Below are 20,313 nucleotides of genomic sequence, written 5' to 3'. Positions count from 1 at the left end.
AGTTATGAATTTATACATGTTAATCATATCCCCCCAATCTCATCTTCCTCTAATCTTTCCTCAGAGCTGAGCTACTCTTTGCCTCTTTTCAGTTTGGCTGCCCTTCTCCAGTTTCCCAATATCCTTTTTGTGAATTGGCGCCCAAAACTGAACTGCGTATTCCAGATGAGGTCTTACTAATGATTTGTACGAGGGTAAAATGATATCTCTCTCTCTGGAGTCCATACCTCTTTTAATACAAGCAAGGACTTTGCTCGCTTTTGAAACCACAGCTTGGCATTGCATGCTATTATTATGTTTATGATCTACCAGAACACCCAGACCCTTCCCCACCATTGATTCCCCCACCTGTTCTCCTCCTAGTATGTAAGATGCATGCATATTCTTAGCCCCCCAAGTGCAAAACTTTACATTTATCAACATTAAACATCATTTACCACATAGTTGTCTAATTAAACAGTGCATTGAGGTTGACTTGTAAGTTGGAGACATCCTATAAGGATGTTATTCCACTGCATAGCTTGGCGTCATCTGCAAACACTTAAATAGTACTTTTAATCAAAAACCCTATATTATTTATAAATAAAAATTATTTATAAATATATTAAAAAGTGAGGGTCCCGACACTGAACCTTTTGAGTATGAATCATTAACCACTCCGCTCTGGATATGCTCTTTTAGCCAGTTTTCTATCCAATTACAAATTGATCTTTCCAAGCCTGTAGACTTTACTTTACACATTAGCCGTGTGTGGGGAACTGTGTCAAATGTTTTTGCAAAATCTAATTAAACTATATCCACAGACACCCCTTTGTCTAAGGTTTTGCTTACTTCCTCATAGAAAGAAATCAGATTTGTTTAACAACCTTTGTCAGATTTGTGAATGAAACATTTTAGGCGTATACAAAATATTATAACTGAATTTACTATTTTATTGGCACAGTTGCATTGCCTATAGTGGCAAACTTGGTATTTGTCTCCGGCAGCTCATAAATGACTATTCTAACAGGGGATTCTACATTCACCCCATATGCACTTTGCATCATGGAACATGTCAGTTACATTTTGGCACATTTATGAGATGTCATACATGTGTTATATACACTGAATGCATATGGCGAACATGATAACCCTTGACTCTTGGCTGTCGCAGTGGAAGAGAGTAGGAAGATAGACATGCATGAAATGTTGTATGACACCTCGTTCATGTCTATGTGATGGCAAGACAAAGTGAAGATCATACAAGCCGACACATTATGTATATCTACCACAGAGTGGTTTTGGATTGTGGCTAATTACCATGCATAGTGCAAAGTTACAAATCTAGGGAATGTTTACAGGCAATGCCTATGTAAGCTTCAAATGCAGACAGTGCAAATTCCAAGTAAAGCTTCATAAATCATGTTGCAATATTAATACAGAATATTAATAGTTTATGATTAAACTGAGATCTCTGTGACAGCTGTAGATCAAAAGGTTAAGCAGCAGTAATACCATGATGACAAATAGTCATGTTAACAAGATCCCTTGGTGGCCCAGACCATGAAAACCACAGTAAGTAGGCTGGTAAGTGATAGTTTATCTTTCCAAGCGGCTCTTGTTGTAACATTGATGATTTCCATATATTTGAAAATGAACCTGGTAGCTATAAAAAGGAGACATAATTTCATGGACACGCTTGCAACCGACCAAAGTGTTTGATCTGTGGAAAGTTAAAGCTGTTTTAACCTGATACCAATCAGACCACATAATACTTTAATAAAGTACTTCTAAGTGGAAAATATTTGAATGAACTACAGTATATAAAGGGGCACACAGTATATTCTGAATTACAGTGCTGTGGTTTAAATTCTTCCAAACCAAGAGATGGTTCCTTATAAATTTTAAGAAAAGGTCTTTAAAAACGCATTAAAGGAATTCATTTACAGCAAAACTGAGTTGTTGAGCAAATTCTGAGTATAGTTTTATAAATGCCGTGCAAAAGATTGCTTTCCCATAATTAAGTTATATAGCTTGGTTCAAAACATAAGCATAACATTCCTTTGCCTTGAGTGATTGTATGTCTACTCTTACTTTACATCTATACACAATGTTGAGTTCAAATGATCCCATGCATAAAAGTTGCATATCATATCTCCATTCTACTGCGTGTCCTTAAAGTTTGAAAAATAACAGATTTGTATGTTTGATAGTACACATCCCACTTTCTTGCAGGATATATAAATGAATGATTTTCTTGTGCCTTTCTGAGCATCTGTTTTCATGGGTTTTGGTTGGGATTAAGCACAAATAGTCCCAATGTTATGATCTAAAACTTGACGTCACTATAAATCATTGGAATATAATTTGATTTGAACACGAAAACTTGTCAAGATGTTAAAATAATTTCCAGGAACGTTTGACTTCTAAAGAGAGCATAAACTAGTTACTTGGGATTCTGTGCTAGATATTCTAAAGAAATAGAGGCTGAGGGAGATTGAACAAGGTGTTTTGCTTGGATATTATTATTATTATTATTATTATACAGGATTTATATCGCGCCAACACTTTGCGCAGCGCTTTAATATAATTGGTAATAGTATTTGGCTTCACTATAATTGAAGTAATCACTCAGTAAACAAACATTTTGCAAAGCGTACATTTACTTTCCCTAAGCTGGCTATACACTGCTCAAATTTTGTCTGATTCCTGCTGGTTCAGCCAAAATTTGAGCAGCGTGTGACCCTGCCTGCACCACTCCACTTGACAAAAGTCGACTGTTCAATCCACTTTTGTCAAAGAAGCCTGTTGGAAATTTCTCTGATGAACAGCACCTGTATCCACTTAGATGCAGGCACTATCCAAGTATCCTGATAGCCGCTGGCGCCGGCTGTCAGAATACCATGCCCCAGCAGGGGAGAATTATTCATCAGTGCTGTCAGCCTAGATGAAGGAATCTGTTAGATTTCTGTGTTCAGCCCACAAGCTGAATGAAATAAATGTATACATGTATGGCCAGTTTTAGTTAACAACCTCCACTCTTTTAGTACATCAACCTCATTGTCTTGGACAGCTGAAAAGCATTGTAATCCTTTTATGACATGTTTCGTAGGTATAATTATCAGATAATTAGGGAGGCCATCCATGGCTTAATTTGGACCTGATTGGGAAATGAAGCTCTTCCTTAGGGGGTAGTATTGCATTCCTATGACAGTCAGAAGTGTTTGCTATCACTTAGAGATTACACAAAGCAAACAGTGTTGATTGTGTGTATTGATGGTTGTACAGAAGATGGTACCCCTTCAAGTTTGAGGACAGGAAGATGTCAAGTTCAGTAAGATAACTGTCCATCTATGTTTATCCTTTATCATTTCACATCAATTTATCCTTCACCAAAATCATTGCACATTGGCAACAGGAAGCAAAAAAAAAAAAAAACCATATTGATTCTTTCAACTCTATAACACTAATTTGATTTCATAGATTGGATTAAGTGTATTGCCATGTACACACGATCGGACATTCCAATAACGAACTCCTGGATTGATTTCCGCCGGATGTTGGCTCAAACTTGTCTTGCATACACACGGTCGCACAAATGTTGTTGGAAATTCCGATCGCCAAGAACGCGGTGATGTACAACACGTACGACAACCCGAGAAAAATTAAGTTCAATAGCCAGTGCGGCTCTTTTGCTTGATTCCGAGCATGCGTGGAATTTTGTGCGTCGGAATTGTGTACACACGATCGGAATTTACGACAACGGAGTTTGTTGTCGGAAAATTTGAGAATCAGCTCTCAAATTGTTGTTGTCAGAAATTCCGACGAAAAATGTTCGATGGAGCCTACACACGGTCGGAATTTCTGACAACAAGCTCACATCGAACATTTGTTGTCGGAAATTCTGATCGTGTGTACGCGGCTTTAGGGTTTTAACAAAGTCATCCTTAGAAATTAGCAGGCAGCATCCTCTGAATGTTTCAAATAAAGTATTGTGATGACATACTGTATCTACACATTTCCAAAAAATGTGACTGACCTCGGGATCTACACATTAATAAGCTTACAAATATTATCCCAAGAGCTTATGCACGCATCCAGTGCCAACGCTGCTTCTGGTCAATGTCCTGATGGTCATCATTGTGGCTGGGCTTATTAGGGTAAGCATTTGTGAACTGAATGGGAATTGTAGCATCAGTGTCTTTAGGTACCACATTCATTTTAAAATAATGCATTGCAAAGCAAAAGCTGAGCACTTGTCTGTGCAAGACTTTTACACCAAGTGGCAGGGAGAACCGTGAGCATGTCAGCTGATATGCGGATTAATATCTTTAAGAAAGCAGCTATGTAACTCCAGTAAATATAAATAATACGTATTACATCATTTTTTAAAACGTCATGCCTATTATAAATGACATAGTATGGAATTAGCACTATAGCCTTCAGCATAGCTGCCAACAATTTAAAAGACCTCCTGGGAAGACCGCTGTTAAATTTATATAACTCTGTTTAGATTGAGGTCAAACTGATCCAGGAAGACTGACGTGCATTACATTTTTTTTCTCTGCAGATCAAATACTCCACAATAATTTAAGAAACCAAGATAATTTGGATAGTAAGAATTAAATGCAACATTACAAAAAATTTTTTTTTGGTAAAAACTATTGATCATTAGAGCTCACAATGGGTAAAAAAAAAAAAAAAATGAAAAAGATCATAAAACAAAGATGCCTGTTGTGAATCATATATAGCTGGTCATTATGTATTAAGTTTGGGTCTAAATCTTATAGAGGCTAATGAGAATTTAAGGGAAAAAAAGACCTAGGCAGATAAGCCTTTTACAGTGCACAGTATTGAACAGTACACCAGTGTTCATCCTACTGACAGTATTAGTTGTACTCCGAGCAGTCTCACCTCTCCAGGCAGGTGTGGGGCAGGGCAGCTAATCCTTTACACATGGTGGCTTCTGTGTGTTGCTGGTCCTTGACAAGTAACTGGTACAATCTTTTCCTCTCTCCTTGGCAGAAGGCTTTGTCTTTCTGAAGACAGTTGTCTCTGGGTGTCTTAGATAAGCACTGTGCCGCAGTCTGTCTCTGGCTGTCTGATAAAGCTGTCTAGAGCTTTGACAGCAGTACTCTCTCTGGTTTTCTCACTCTGAGGTCTCAGTCTCTTAGTAGCAGAAGTATATAGAGGTTTAACCCTGGAAGTGAGCCAACCCCTCATCCAATGACATCCTCCTGAACAGCACAAGCTGGAGAGAGCAGTAAGTTCTGTGCTTTCCCCAGAGCTAGAAAGGATGCAGACCCTGGATATTAACCCATTGTGCTGGCTTCCCTGGATGTCAGGCTTCTCTTATTTCATCAAGGGACTAACTTACCATAAACTCTACCAGTCAATACCTAATCTGCAAAATTTTCATCGCCAGCTTATAACTTTACATACTAAGTTTCTCCTTTTAGCTATAGACCAAAAATGTATATTTAGCAAGAGGGCTGTATATCACATTCTTACAATTATATTGCTGTTTTTCTTAAATTATTCAAATTATTGTGCTTTTCTCTCTCTCTTTTTTTTTTTTTTTTTTTTTTGGAAATCAGGCAAAATAACATTCATATGAACTTATATTGCTGTTTCTTCTTTAAATAATCAAATTATTGTGCTTCTCTCTTTTTTGTGGAAACTAGGCAAGATAATATTCATAAGAAATTAAAAAAGTACTTTTGTTAGAAAAAATAATCTACTACATGTATATTCTTGCTTTTTCTCCTTGTTTTGGGAACTGGGAAAGATTACATTCATAAGTACAGTAAGTAAAAAATTAGGTTTTAAATAAAAATAACAAATTGCTACATTTATATTCTTCTATTGTACAATATTCTAGTAATGGTGCTTTTCTCCTTAACCACTTAAGGACCGGAAGGATTTGCCCCTTCATGACCAGGCCATTTTTTGAGATGTGGCACTGCGTCTCTTTAACTGACAATTGCGCAGTCGTTCGACATTGTACCCAAACAAAATGTATGTCCTTTTTTTTTCACAAATAGAGCTTTCCTTTTGTGGTATTTGATCACCTCTGTGTTTTTTTTTTTTTTTTTGCACTATAATTAAAAAAATAAAACAATATTTTTTTACTTTTTGCTATAATAAATATCCCCCCAAAAAATTAAAAAAATAATTTCCTCATCAGTTTAGGCTGATATGTATTCTTCAACATATTTTTGGTAAAAAAATTTGCAATAAGTGTATATTGATTGGTTTGCGCAAAAGTTATAGCGTCTACAAAATAGGGAATTGATTTATAGCATTTTTATTATTAATTTTATTTTTTTTACTGATAATGACGGTGGTCAGCGATTTTTGTCAGGACTGCGACATTGCGGTGGACAGATCATACACTTTTGACACTTTTTTGGGACCAGTGACATTTATACAGGGATCAGTGCTAAAAATAGCCACTGATTACTGTATAAATGCCACTGGCAGAGAAGGGGTTGCCACTAGGGGGCGATCAAAGTGTTAAGTGTTCCCTAGGGAGGTGTTTTTAACTGTGGGGGGAGTGTAGTGACTGGAGGAGGAGACAGATCGCTGTTCTTAATCACTAGGAAAAGCAGATCTGTCTCTCCTCCCTGGACAGAATGGGGATCTGTCTGTTTACATTGACAGATCCCAGTTCTGTCTCAGGAGCGATCGCGGGTGGCATTGCAGCCGCTGGCCACACGCATTGGCTCCGGCGTCACGCCACGGGTGCACGCACCCCCTAGAGCCAATGTACAATGACGGCGATTCACCCACGAGAGCCAACCTGATGCAGTACAACTGTGGCGGCTGGTCTTTAAAGTGGTTAAAGTAGGTATGTTTTCATTTGTTGAACAATAAAAACATTTCTTTTTCTTTCCATTCTCAGGAACACCTAATCTGCAGAATTTTCACATCACACATAACTTCATGACCCGATAAAAGTTTTCCCTAATAGCCGTAGACTGAACATTTTGTAATAGAGCTGTATGTCACTATTCTACATTTATTTACTCACGTATTAAAATATTCCAGGTATGGTGCTTTTCTCATTAAAGTGGTGTTCCGGCCGAAATTATACTTTTTAAATAAAAATACCCCTATAATACACAAGCTTAATGTATTCAATAAAGTTAGTCTGTAAACTAAGGTCTGTTTTGTTAGTTTATAGCAGTAGTTTGTTATTTTATAAATTTACAGCAGGCCGTGGCCATCTTAAGTCTGGGCATCTGAAGCCAGACTGTATTTCTTCCTGGATCTCATCCTTGCAGATCTCGCTCAGTGCAACAAAAGCAGTGTAATAGGTTTCAGGTCAGGTTTCCATAGCAACGGCAGTTTCAGAGGAAGTTGCCGCCCCTTCCCAGAAGGCATTGCAAACAGGAAATGATGCAATGGGCCGCGGCCAGGGAGGAGGAAGTGAAAAATGAATACAGCAGATATACAGTAGGTGTTGAGAAAAAAAATTTAAAATATCCAATTTGTTTACAGTGTACAGTTTAGTGAGGGATGCTGAAGAGTTGTAAAAGAGGGTGGAACTCCACTTTAACATCATGTTATTTTCAAAAAACAAGCAAGATTGTGTTCAATAGCACACAAGCAAATCTGCTTTTATTTTATTTATTTTTTTTTTATTCCCAGGATCCTCATTTAACTTGGAACTGGCTGATTGCATCATGACAAAAGTCCCTATTATAAATAATATTTGACTTTTTTCCATGTCAATTATAAACATAATTATCCAACTGATATCATACTTACTATTTGACTTGCTGGCATTTCTTTTATAAATGCACATTTTGCAATTGCTATTATAAATATTTGACTTTTTTGCATTTTTACATTTATTTAATAAATTCAATTTTGCAATTGATATTATATAACATTTGACTTCTTTGCATTTCTACTATAAATGCATTTTATTTGTGGTATAATAATGTTTCTTGTTGTGACCTTGTCCTCCTGCCCTGGTATTAGACTGCTGGTGGTATAAAAAGTACTGTGTATGAAACAGTGGGCAGGGTTACTATTAAAAATGGGTTGCATTTATTAATGTTTAGGAAATTAAAAATAAAAATTCACAAGCATTCACAGTTCCATTTCAGGGGATCATTTTGTTTTATTTAGGCTGGGTTCACACTAGTGCGAATTGACCTGCATCCAATTCGCAATAGCAGGAGATTGTGACCGGCTCTCTATGGATCCGGTTCCCATATCTCTGCAGCGGCTGCGTCTTTTGGTCCATTTCAGGTCCAAATTCAGCAAAAACATTTGGGTTGAAATCGGACATGAAACGGTAAACGAGGACTCTTGCTGTGAGCCTCTGCGTGCTCATATGTGAACCCAGCCTAACACTTCAATGGACCTAAATATATCTGAACATAGGCAAAGCTAAAAAATGCTCTGTTAGGAAATCCACCTAAATGTCAAGATAATTATTGGAGAATAATGGAATCATCTGCTACACATGAAATTGTACTCCTTTTTTGTACCCATTCCAAACACTTTTTCAGCATTACAGTATTTTATTATATATACTCAAAACTGAGCCCCAGCCTTTCATTCAGTCTTGCATAGTTGTACAGACTTGTCTCCTTTACTGAAATTACCTTCTCTGATTTCACTGCACACTATGAACTTTACCCAATGTGCATTAGAAGTTGCATCAAGTCAGACAGAGACTGAGGACATCCAGTATCCTCTAGCCTATTCCTTCGCAACCTTATTGTCCATGGTCTGCCCCTTTCATTGGATTTCAGTTCCTTCAATCATTGAGGCTTAGCATCACAAGAAGGCATTACCTAGGGTGGTCTGCGTGTAAATACATTCTGCCTAGAAACTTCCACTCTTTTAGACTGATATTCAACCATCAAGCCATTTTGATATTGGTATAACTCTTCCCAAGAGTCAGCCCACTGCTTGCATCAGGATTAAGGGCTTTAGAAAGGAGTATTGAGGCAGGGTGCTATGATGTTTTCAGGAACCAATATTCAGCACCCTGCATACTCTGCCACCAGCCATAAACTGCTTGCATTGACTAAAGAAGCACAGAGACCCAGTAGTGATATCACTAGGTCTAAAGTAAGATATGTTATTGCAGCCGGGTGGCACGCAATAACCCCCCCCCCCGCTCTCCAGGTGTGCCGCTGAACTCTGTGTGGAGAGTGGGTTGTGCTGAACTGTGTATGCCAGCTCCTTTTAAACCCCCCCCCTGCTGTACAGTGACAGAGCAGGTTGTGTGTTTTCAGCTGTGCTGTGCAAATTCTCTGCGGCCAATGCATTGCGTCAGAGCGGACTGTGTGAATTCCCACACCACCCCCTTCTGCTCACCCCATCCCTTCTGGCAGCATCAAGACTAATCAGTAGCAAGGGGAAGAGGACTTAGTCTTGTCTCAATGGACACTGGGACATGTAGTCCCAAAGGAACCCAGCTCCATACAAGTGAATGGGGGCTAATGAGCTGTGGACTACAACTCCCTTGATTTCCTACCACAGGAAGGAGGGGAGCACAGTGTTTTCTACCATAGCTTGGGGCAGACCAGCACTGGGAACTATACAGTGCAAACCTGTTGCAGGGGTCTGTGCACTGCGTCAGAGAGGACAGAGCCGTGCATCAATCAGGTGTCTTTGCCATGTCCATGGGAGCCTGAGGACTGATTCGCAGAGAGATCATTTGCTGAGAATGGAGAGTCTGAGCCTTGTGAGAGATCTGATTGTGAAAACCTGTTCATGAGAACTGAGATACCAGGGGACCTGATTCGAGAGCACAGCTGACCGCAAAGCATTCTGGACCGGATCCGTTGGGTACAGAGTGTGGTGAGCAGAGCCAACTGTGCTTAAACCCTTGCTGCCCACAGTTGAAGACAACTGAGACTACCCCTTACTTAGCAGCTCATCAGCCATCCCTTGTGTAGAGTCTTAAAAGGACAGATACATGTGCACCACCTACAGCTGGGCCCCAATGTTAGCCAACCCAAATCTGCTAACCAAGGCGCCAGGTATATTACAGTCACCTTCAGGGGTATGTTAAGCATACACTCACCCACTAAAGGTCTGTATGCACTCAGGGACATTTTTTGAATAGTCATTTCCAAGAGTTACAGTGAGACGTTTATGTGCCATTTATGCTTACACGGTCGATGTGGTTCTTAATAGCTGTGTATACTAGATTAATGGGGGTTTGCCTTATTGCAGTGTTAGTCAATGGCCGTAGGTGAGGATAATATTCCCGTCAGTTAACCTAACGTATTTATTGACCTGTTTATTGTGTTTATTGGTATTTGTACTGTGTTTATTCTACTTTGCTATAAAATACTTACCTTTTATTGATTGCCTGTGGCCTATTTTCTTTAAACTTTTATAGAGTGGTAATATACTAACACTTAAGTTACACAGGTGTGAACGGCCTTTAGTCTACACCCGGGGGTATCACTGAGGACCAAGCAGTTTTTATTAGCATGTAAATGAGAGGATGAATGAGGAAGGCAAAATATAGGCACAATAAACTTCAGTTAAATAGATATACAGAGAATGCTCCTAGGTAAGATAAGAAACTAGAGATACATCCTATTCTCCAAATAGTAAAAGTTTTGTACAAATTATGATTTGTAATGGAAGGAACGCCACACATATCTACTGCAAACAGCTAACGTCAGATTGGTTGCTTTAGGTTATAGCATATAGTTATGGTTTAGTCATTTGTTGGTTAATTCCCTACTCTAGGCAATGTAAAAATTCTCCTCTACAGTACAGCTGACTTTGCACTGCAAGCCTTAAAGCAGAACTAACCCTTACTATCCTTTTCAGCCAAGGAAACTTATCTTCTGTTTGATTTGCAACTGTCATAATGCTGCACATATGATCAGTTATGACACCAGCAATTTGATGGTTTGATGGTTTGGTTGCGAGCACAAGCAAATGTGACAGTTGGCATTCCAAGCGAAACCATTCATTTGATGGGTTTAGTTCTGCTTTAAGTGCTCAATTTGGTCTAGAAGACAAGAGAAGCAGTTTTACTTACACAATCCTCCACTCCTGCAGAAGTCAGCACTCCCCTATGCTCCAACAGTGGACTGTTCCGTGGTGTCCTTACACCCAATGCAGGGCTTTGGACTCTGCATTGGACTTAATGATGTTAAAGGACCTGCAACCGCTATAACACGGGAAAACCTGAAGGGAGTGCAGGACTGGAGAAGTAAAACTGCTTTTCTTGTTTTGTTAGCTCTAAGCAAGCATTTAACTCTTGCATTGCAGAGGCAGACCCACCTCACTTTTTGTGAAACTCAGCTTTAAGGTATCTAAATTGAAATATCTGGCAGCCATTTTTGACCTCCTTCTAAAAATGCTAGTTTTCTGAAGGATATGCTGACCAAATGTACCATTCCAGTCCAAAATGTTGTTTTTAGTTTAGGATTGAGTTGGGAAATATGTGAACCCCTGTTCATTTTTTAAAGCTATTTGGGGCTCTGTTGGAAAGATTGCCCTCACTCACTGTCATGGCGATAATGGGTTCACAAGACTGGAAGAAAAGGAAAATCTGAGGTTGGGATAAAATAGCAATAAAAAGTTAACAGATGTTTTTGTTAACTTCCCAACTCCACAAAAAAAAGTGTTTTTATTTCCTTCTGCGTTGGTGTTGAGATTTTCCCTTACTTCCTGTCCGATTAAACCATTGTTACTGGAACAAAATTCAGTCATTTCAGCAGGTACAGGACATATTTCAATCCATCTATGGCTATTCCTGTTCATGACATGTCAATCAAATTCTCATAAACGGCCCTTCTTGAAATTTTTCATTCAATCAACACTTGGAGCCAATATCCTGCAGCAATGATCAGTGTATTCTGATGGCAGGGAAATCCCATTGTCAGAATATAATGACACAGTGGGGAAGATTCCAACACCCACATCAAATGTGTAGATAGGAGAATGGGGTCAGTTGTTTTTTTTTCATTCAACCCGCTGGCTGAACGAAAAAAAAAAAACTGACCCTAGCTTAAAGCTGGCCATACATGGGTCATTAGAGAATCCTCCATCCACCCAAGTGAGGTGAATGGAGGAAATCCCCCTGCTGTATTCTGACAGCGGGACTCTCCACTGTCAGAATACACTGATCAGTAGTTGCAACCAAACTACTGCAGCTAGTTAATCAACAAAAATTTTTCAACATTCCCTTTTAACAGATATCGATCGAAAGATATTCTTCTTTCCTCGTGAGATCTGCCTAAATCTTTGTATGCACATGAGCTCCTTGCAAATCGTAGAATAATTCATTGTGAGCATATAAGTAATTTCTCCATTTTAACCAACTTGCCTACTGAGCACTTTTACCCCCTTCCTGCCCAGGCCAATTTGTAGCTTTCAGCGGTGTTGCATTTTGAATGACAATTGCGCAGTCATGCAACACTGTACCCTTATGAAGTTTTTATAATTTTTTTCACAAAAATAGAGCTTTCTTTTGGTGATATTAAATCACCACTGGATTTTTTTATTTTTTTGCTAAACAAGTAAAAAAGACCAAAATAAAAAAACAAAAAAAAAACAAAACATTTATTATACTTTGTTATAAAATTTTGCAAACAGGTAATTTTTCTCCTTCACTGATGTGCGCTGATGAGGCTGCACTGATGGGCACTGATAGGCTGCACTGATGGGCACTAATAAGGCAGCACTGATGAGGGGGCACTGATGGGCACTGATAGGTGGCACTAATAGGTGGCACTGGTGGGCACTATTGAGGCTGCACTGATAGGCGGCATTGATGGGCACTGATAGGTGGCACGGAGAGGTGGCACTAAAGGCCACTGAGAGGTGGCACTGATAGGCAGCACTAATTGGCAGCACTGATGGGCACTGATTGGTGGCACTAGTGGACACTGATTGCCAGCACTGGTGGACACTGATTAGTAGCACTGATGGGCACTGATAGGCAGCACTGATGGGCACTGTTGGGACTGCACTGATAATCAGGACACTGATAACCAGTGCCCTGATTATCAGTGCCGATGTCCCTTTAACAGAAGCCGGTTATTGGCTTTCTTTTTCTCTCCTAAGGCTGTGTTTACCTCCTGTGATCAGCTGTCATTGGACACAGCTGATCACGTGGTAAAGGGCCACTGTGATTGGCCCTTTATATCAATCTGTGACCAGCTGAGTCCGAAGGATCACAGAGCATGCTGCCAGCACACTGCAAAGGGCGTGCGAGCAGTGCGATCACGAGAGGACGTCCATTAACGCCCTCCCGGCAAACTTTCGGCTATAGAACAGGAAGGAAGTGCGAGGAAAGGAAAGCTGATAACCGACTTGTGTTTACATCATTGGCTGACAGCTGATCACATGTTAAAGGGCCACTGTGATTGGCTCTTTACCCTGATCTGTGATCAGCTGAGTCCGAAGGACACTGCCATCACAGAGCGCGCCGCCCACACACCATAAGGGGAGGGGATCATAGGAGGACATCCATGTACGCCCTCCCGGCAAAGTAAACCCTGCTGTAGCCATCTTTTGGCTATAGCGTGGGCGTGAAGTGGTTAAGTAGCTGAAGGAAGGATGTAGCATGAATTCCAATATGAACAAAATGAACAACCTCATGCGCTCAAGGTAGCTGATCTGGCAACCTTGGTGAACCTTATACCTTCTGCAAATTGATGTCAAGCAAGACTTTGCAGCCCCCTCAAGACCGGGGGAGTCCAAAAGGAACACTAGCCATTAAAACGTGTCAGCCATTTAAAGTGTCTTCCCTGTGTTGGGACTAGAGCAGTGGACCCGGTGATGTGGGTCACTGAGGACATTGATGAGCTTGATACCATATGCTGTACACAACTGTTTTATTTCTTCAATAACATTTTTTATAAAGGTATTGCACAAGGCTGGTGCGTCCTCCGTTTTTTTTTTCTATGAATTCCAGTATCCCAGTAACCTCTTGAATATGTTTATTTCACATTGGTGTTGCACATTATATACTTGTATGCGCAAAGCCATCTAGCGACTGATGTAGAGGCATGTGTCTCTAGGCAAGTTCAGGATGCATATATAAATTGTTCTGTATCTCAAGAACTATTATATTCATGTGGACCCCCAGAGGAAGGCACGTGATCCCTGTGCCGAATACGCGTCGGGGAGGGGTAGGACGGAGCTGTCAGCAGGGAAGGAGAGGAATATACACCGCACGCCATACGAGCCGCTGCTAAACGAAATACACCTGTATAGTTTGGTGCACTGTAGCACCTGCATACTGTGAGTACCCTCCTGGAGGAACTTCTTTTACTTTAAATAAATCCCTTACTATATTACACCATGGAGCTTTCTTTTTCTCTTTTATGAATGATGTTTTACCTGTGAGGATTGGACATACATCATTGCATCCTGAGTGAGCCCAGGAGTGGCCCCAATGCGTGTTTTGACACTGTTTAACTACCGTGTCACACGAATAGAGGTGAGCGCAAGCACAAGTGGGGGATCACGGGAGAGCACATCCAGCTTGTTGTGATTTGGACACTTTTCAGGAGAAGCTTGATGAACACTTCATTCATGGACACTGTTTTCTTGCACTTCTTTGTTTCAGTTTGAATCTACTGATCGTATTTTGTTTGGACACTTGATTGTCACAGGATTTGCACTTATTAATTAGGTCTATATTCATGCATGATGCACTTTCAGCATTTTATATAAGGATTGCACTTTTATGTGGATGCACTTTGTGAATTTTATATATAAAGATTGCACATTATATATATATATATTTTTACATGTATGTTTTTATTAGCATATTAATTATGGTTTAACATTTTTGCACAATTAGTTTATATTTTATACTCAGTTTATATATATTCATATATTTTTTTCAATTCACATTTTGAGCGCAAGCACAATTGATTTTATTTATATTCAAATACACGTAATGAAACGTGGTAAAGTGTTTGCTGCTTTAAATATAGTTGTTTTACTCCTTAGAGGCATTGGTCCACTTGTGGCTCGCAAGAACCCCACCTGTTTGTTTGCATATATAAATTGTTCTGTATCTCAAGAACTATTATATTCATGTGGACCCCAAAGCAGTAAGTGTTTTTTACAGAGATGGGGTTTTGTTTTCTGTAATTCTGTTGAGGATTTCATTACGGGGGTCATAATAAACACACACATTGTTTCCTGGAGTTCTTCTTCAAATAAGCCCAACAGTGTTGTAAGGGCTTTTGATATGTAAGGACTCATACGCAGGACACAGCATTTACTTTTTTTTTATCAATAATTTTTTATTAGATTTTTTCACATATGTTACAGGTAATTAGTAAGGAACATATTCCAAGTTAATTACACTTCCAAGTAAGTACAAGTGGTTCAGTTTAGCATAACATAGTAATACTTAGTGCTTTTCCAGGAGCAGATATCAGGAGTGTTTGTACTTTATTATAACCAGAAGAACTTATCTTACGTGTTTAAGGCTTCATATGTAAGCCGCTGCTCTGGACCACTGAGACCAAGGAAGCCATTCTGAATTGGCTTTAGTAAATTTGCCTTTGCTTGAGGCTACCATCAATTCGTAGCTATAGTGTAAGTTAACCAGGTCCAGGGTATTTTTTAATGGTTGTGCCTGGTTGTTCTTCCAGAGCCTGGTTATACTTAGCCTAGCCGCTAGGAGGATGTGAGTTGTCACTTTTCTGAGGGAAGGGTATGTTTTCTATTGTTAGATTTAGTAGCCCCAAGGCTGGTGACGGGAGTATGTTGTGTTGTGTGACATCCGACAGTTATGGAATATGGATGTCCAAAAGTCATGTAATAACGGGCATTCCCACATTATATGGAGAAGGTCTCCTTTTGACTTGTTGCATCTCCAGCAAGTGTCTGGAGTAGTCTTGCTAAAGGAATTTATTCTTGTGGGTGTTAGATACCAGCGTAAGGACATTTTTTGTGCGAGTTCCCAAAGTGTGGAGCATTGGGTAGATTGATAGATAGAACAAAGCGCTGTCTGCCATTGAACACAGCAATTACTTAACATGCACTAATGGACTACGCCAAGATACAGGCAAAGCAGCAATTACTGTATTATTTATTATATAGATAATAACTATGTTAGAGTTAATGAAGACATACACAAATAAATGCTGGAATAAAAACTGCGTTATCTTTTTATTATTGTGTTTTATTGTCATAGTAGTAATGTATTACTTGGGAATAATTATCATAATTATTTATGTATAAAGCACAATGTGCAATGAAGATTATTCACTGTTTTGGAACTGTGCTATGATTACAATACAGAGAGAAACAAATACAATCTAAATGGGAAGTATTCTGGTAGAATACAGCAAACCAGCCACATGTGCGTAACATATGATAGATATATGAGCTGTATGATACAATATGTACTACTACTATTATTTATTAGAAATGAGGGTCTGTTATCTATTACATCTATCTATTGCTGCTGTTACCTTCCATATGTAGCTGGCCAGTCACAGAGGATATATGGTGCAAATGTGCCAATCCATGCAGGGCTGGCTAGTTGTAAGTCAGGCAACATGCAGAATTCAGCGACATGTCCACACTAAGCATTGAGCACAATGCCTACAACTACAGAGGATTATGTGGTAGGTAGGCCTGATGCTTTACTGGCTTTACCTTTATGCAGAATGGTTTACTGTATATAGAAATGTGAGCAAGTAATATTAATATAGGTGTGCGCTGCCTATTGCATTAGGGTGTAAACCCCAAAGCTCAAACACACATGGCCTTCTCTGCAGTCTCAGCTTCCTGTTCATTTACAAACTGAAGCACAGTAAACAGTTTACTATGCTTCAGTTATGAATGAGCACAGTGAGTGAGTGTGTTCACAGTGTTCATTTAGAAAAGGAAGCTGGTGTCAGAAACCATGAAATCAGGCCGAGACAGAAGTATAGTTAAATCACACTTGTTTAATAATAAAAGTAAAAAGAACAAACGTAGTCAAAACATAGCCAAAGTTCAGTAAATGGAAAGGATAGTCAGCCAAGCCAGAAGTCAGGGATCAGTGTAGTGGAACAGCAAGCAGGATCTGGAGCCAGTAGGGATATCAGCAAAGCAAGTCTTGAACAGGATCGCAGGAGAGTTTCTGTGATGTGAGTTTCTGTGATGTGACCAAGGTGAAGGCAGAGCTCCTCTGGACTGGATGGCTTAAGTAGGCAGGACTGATGAGCAGGATATCATCAACAGCTGAGTAACTGTGGAGAGATAGGAGCATGGGGGAAGCCCGGGCAGTAGGGGGAATCGGCACTACCCGTAGTGATTAGGGTGTGCTCAGGCACACCTAGTACAACCCCTGCACACGCCTATGAGCATTAGTGTGGACCTTCACTCAATAATTTAAAAGAGAAGTGCGGGAAATGTATCAATTTATTTATTACAGGTACTTATATAGTGCCATTAATTTATGCAATGTTCTACATACTGTATATTGTACATTCAAATCAGTCCCTGCCCTCAAGGAACTTACAATCTAAGGTCCTTAACTCACGTTCAAACATACACATACTAGGGTCAATTTAGACAGGAGTCAATTAGCCTACCAGCATGTCTTTGGAGTGTGGGAGGAAACCGGAGTACCCAGAGGAAACCCACACATGCAAACTCCAGGCAGGTAATGCTGTAGTTGGGATTCAAACCAACAACCCAATGCTGCCACGTAGAAGAGACATAAATAAAGATAACCATACATACTCACTTATATGGCTCCAGCATTGATCTGATGAAAGTCCGGGAGCATAGAGTAGAGTGGTGACTGTCAGTCACCGCTCTTTGTTCTGCCCATCCAGCACTCATTAGAGCGCCGGGCTGTGGAGGGGGCGGGAGCAACTAACTTAAGCTTTCATCAGTGTGCTAAGAGGCAGAGCCAGCCGTGGATCAGGCACCTGGGTGGATCCCAACATTAAAATTGGGATCCTTTCAGAGCCTAGACCATCTCTGTGACGTCAGCCAGCAATGGCCTTAGTCCATTGTCATCTGAATCTGGATCACAGGAGTGCAGAAATAAGTGCACTTCCTTCACCCACGAGAGAAGTATGGCCTAAAAAACTTTGGCCATACTTCTCTTTTAACTTACTCTCCTCTACTCCCCACCACTTTCTCTTTTTTCACAATTGGAGATAATTATGTTACTTCTATACATTATGTTAATGTGTGTTGCATTAAGGCCGCCCATTATTTACGACTGGGCGGCTAATGCACAATAATGGGTCAAAAACACATCTGACCCTTCTTTAGCAACGCAATGCACCACAATGCACAGTATTACAGGAACATGCATTTTGGTGTGGGTTGCAGAAACACACAAGTGTGAATAGCCATTTGTTTTTCTTTTCACCTTTTCTTTTTATCCGCCCCTTCCTGTCCTAGGTTGACAATGCTCACTCACTGTATCTATAGAGCAGCAGCGTTACCTAAGGCTGCTCTTCTGATTTGGACTATGAACACCTCCATCTCTCCTTATGTCTATTACATAGAGCGTTGCTGTTTTGTAGTTTACAAATGATAGCTGGAAGGGCAGATAACATTGTCAGAGATTTCAGATCAGTGCACAAAAAATTACAAGGACACACTGCTTCTATTATCAAGATCAACAATTTTTTTTCTGTAGATGCAGAAAATGTACTGATCTTCAAAAAATAAACTAATGCAGTCATCAAATCAAAAGACAGGCAAATGTGAAAGTGGTTGTAAACCCTTACATATACCCACTGAAGTGACAAGCCTCAGATGATACACAGAGATGAAACAAATCCTGCTACATAACCATACCTCCCAACTTTTTGAGATGGGAACAAGGGACACCTACAGTGGGGCAAAAAAGTATTTAGTCAGCCACCAATTGTGCAAGTTCTCCCACTTATAAAGATGAGATAGGCCTGTAATTGTCATCATAGGTATACCTCAACTATGAGAGACAAAGTGTGGAAACAAATCCAGACAATCACATCTGATTTTTGAAAGAATTTATTTGCAAATTATGGTGGAAAATAAGTATTTGGTCAATAGCAAAAGTTCATCTCAATACTTTGTTATATATCCTTTGTTGGCAATGACAGAGTTCAAACGTTTTCTGTAAGTCTTCACAAGGTTGTCACACACTGTTGCTGGTATGTTGGCCCATTCCTCCATGCAGATCTCCTCTAAAGCAGTGATGTTTTGGGGCTGTCGCTGGGCAACACGGACTTTCAACTCCCTCCAAAGGTTTTCTATGGGATTGAGATCTGGAGACTGGCTAGGCCACTCCAGGACCTTGAAATGCTTCTTACGAAGCCACTCCTTTGTTGCCCGGGCAGTGTGTTTGGGATCATTGTCATGCTGAAAGACCCGGCCACGTTTCATCTTCAATGCCCTTCTGATGGGAGGAGGTTTGCACTCAAAATCTCACGATACACGGCCCCATTCATTCTTTCATGTACATGGATCAGTCGTCCTGTTCCCTTTGCAGAGAAACAGCCCCAAAGCATGATGTTGCCACCCCCATGCTTCACAGTAGGTATGGTGTTCTTTGGTTGCAAATCAGCATTCTCTCTCCTCCAAACACGATGAGTTGTGTTTCTACCAAACAGTTCTACTTTGGTTTCATCTGACCATATGACATTCTCCCAATCCTCTTCTGGATCATCCAAATGCTCTCTAACAAACCTCAGATGGGCCCGGACATGTACTGGCTTAAGCAGGGGGACACGTCTGGCACTGCAGGATCTGAGTCCCTGGCGGCGTAGCGTGTTACTGATGGTAGCCTTTGTTACCTTGGTCCCAGCTCTCTGCAGGTCATTCACTAGTTCCCCCGTGTGTTTCTGGGATTTTTGCTCACCGTACTTGTGATTATTTTGACCCCACGGGGTGAGATCTTGCGTGGAGCCCCAGATCAAGGGAGATTATCAGTGGTCTTGTATGTCTTGCATTTTCTAATTATTGCTCCTACAGTTGATTTCTTCACACCAAGCTGCTTGCCTATTGCAGATTCAGTCTTCCCAGTCTGGTGCAGGTCTACAATTTTGTTTCTGGTGTCCTTCGACAGCTTTTTGGTCTTCACCATAGTGGAGTTTGGAGTGTGACTGTTTGAGGTTGTGGACAGGTGTCTTTTATAATGATAACACGTTCAAACAGGTGCTATTAATACAGGTAATGAGTGGAGGACAGGGGAGCCTCTTAAAGAAGAAGATACAGGTCTGTGAGAGCCAGAAATCTTGCTTGTTTGTAGGTGACCAAATACTTATTTTCCACCATAATTTGCAAATAAATTCTTTCAAAAATCAGACAATGTGATTGCCTGGATTTGTTTCCACATTTTGTCTCTCATAGTTGAGGTATACCTATGAT

The 20,313-nt window shown here is 40.1% G+C and overlaps 1 protein-coding gene across 1 annotated transcript in view; it reads right to left on the bottom strand.

Moving 5' to 3' along the window:
- The window catches only part of RGS5 (regulator of G protein signaling 5), a 266,688-nt gene extending 261,436 nt beyond the window's left edge, over positions 1-5,252 (bottom strand). Inside the window, exon 1 of the mRNA XM_073593280.1 lies at positions 4,894-5,252. Coding sequence (XP_073449381.1) covers positions 4,894-4,937 — 44 coding nt within the window. The 5' untranslated portion in view covers positions 4,938-5,252. The remainder of the gene's footprint in view (positions 1-4,893) is intronic.
- Positions 5,253-20,313: the final 15,061 nt, after the last annotated feature.

This window comes from Aquarana catesbeiana, linkage group LG07, assembly GCF_042186555.1.
Source record: "Aquarana catesbeiana isolate 2022-GZ linkage group LG07, ASM4218655v1, whole genome shotgun sequence".
Lineage (NCBI taxonomy): Eukaryota > Metazoa > Chordata > Amphibia > Anura > Ranidae > Aquarana > Aquarana catesbeiana.
This window is presented reverse-complemented; position numbering and strand designations above follow the sequence as displayed.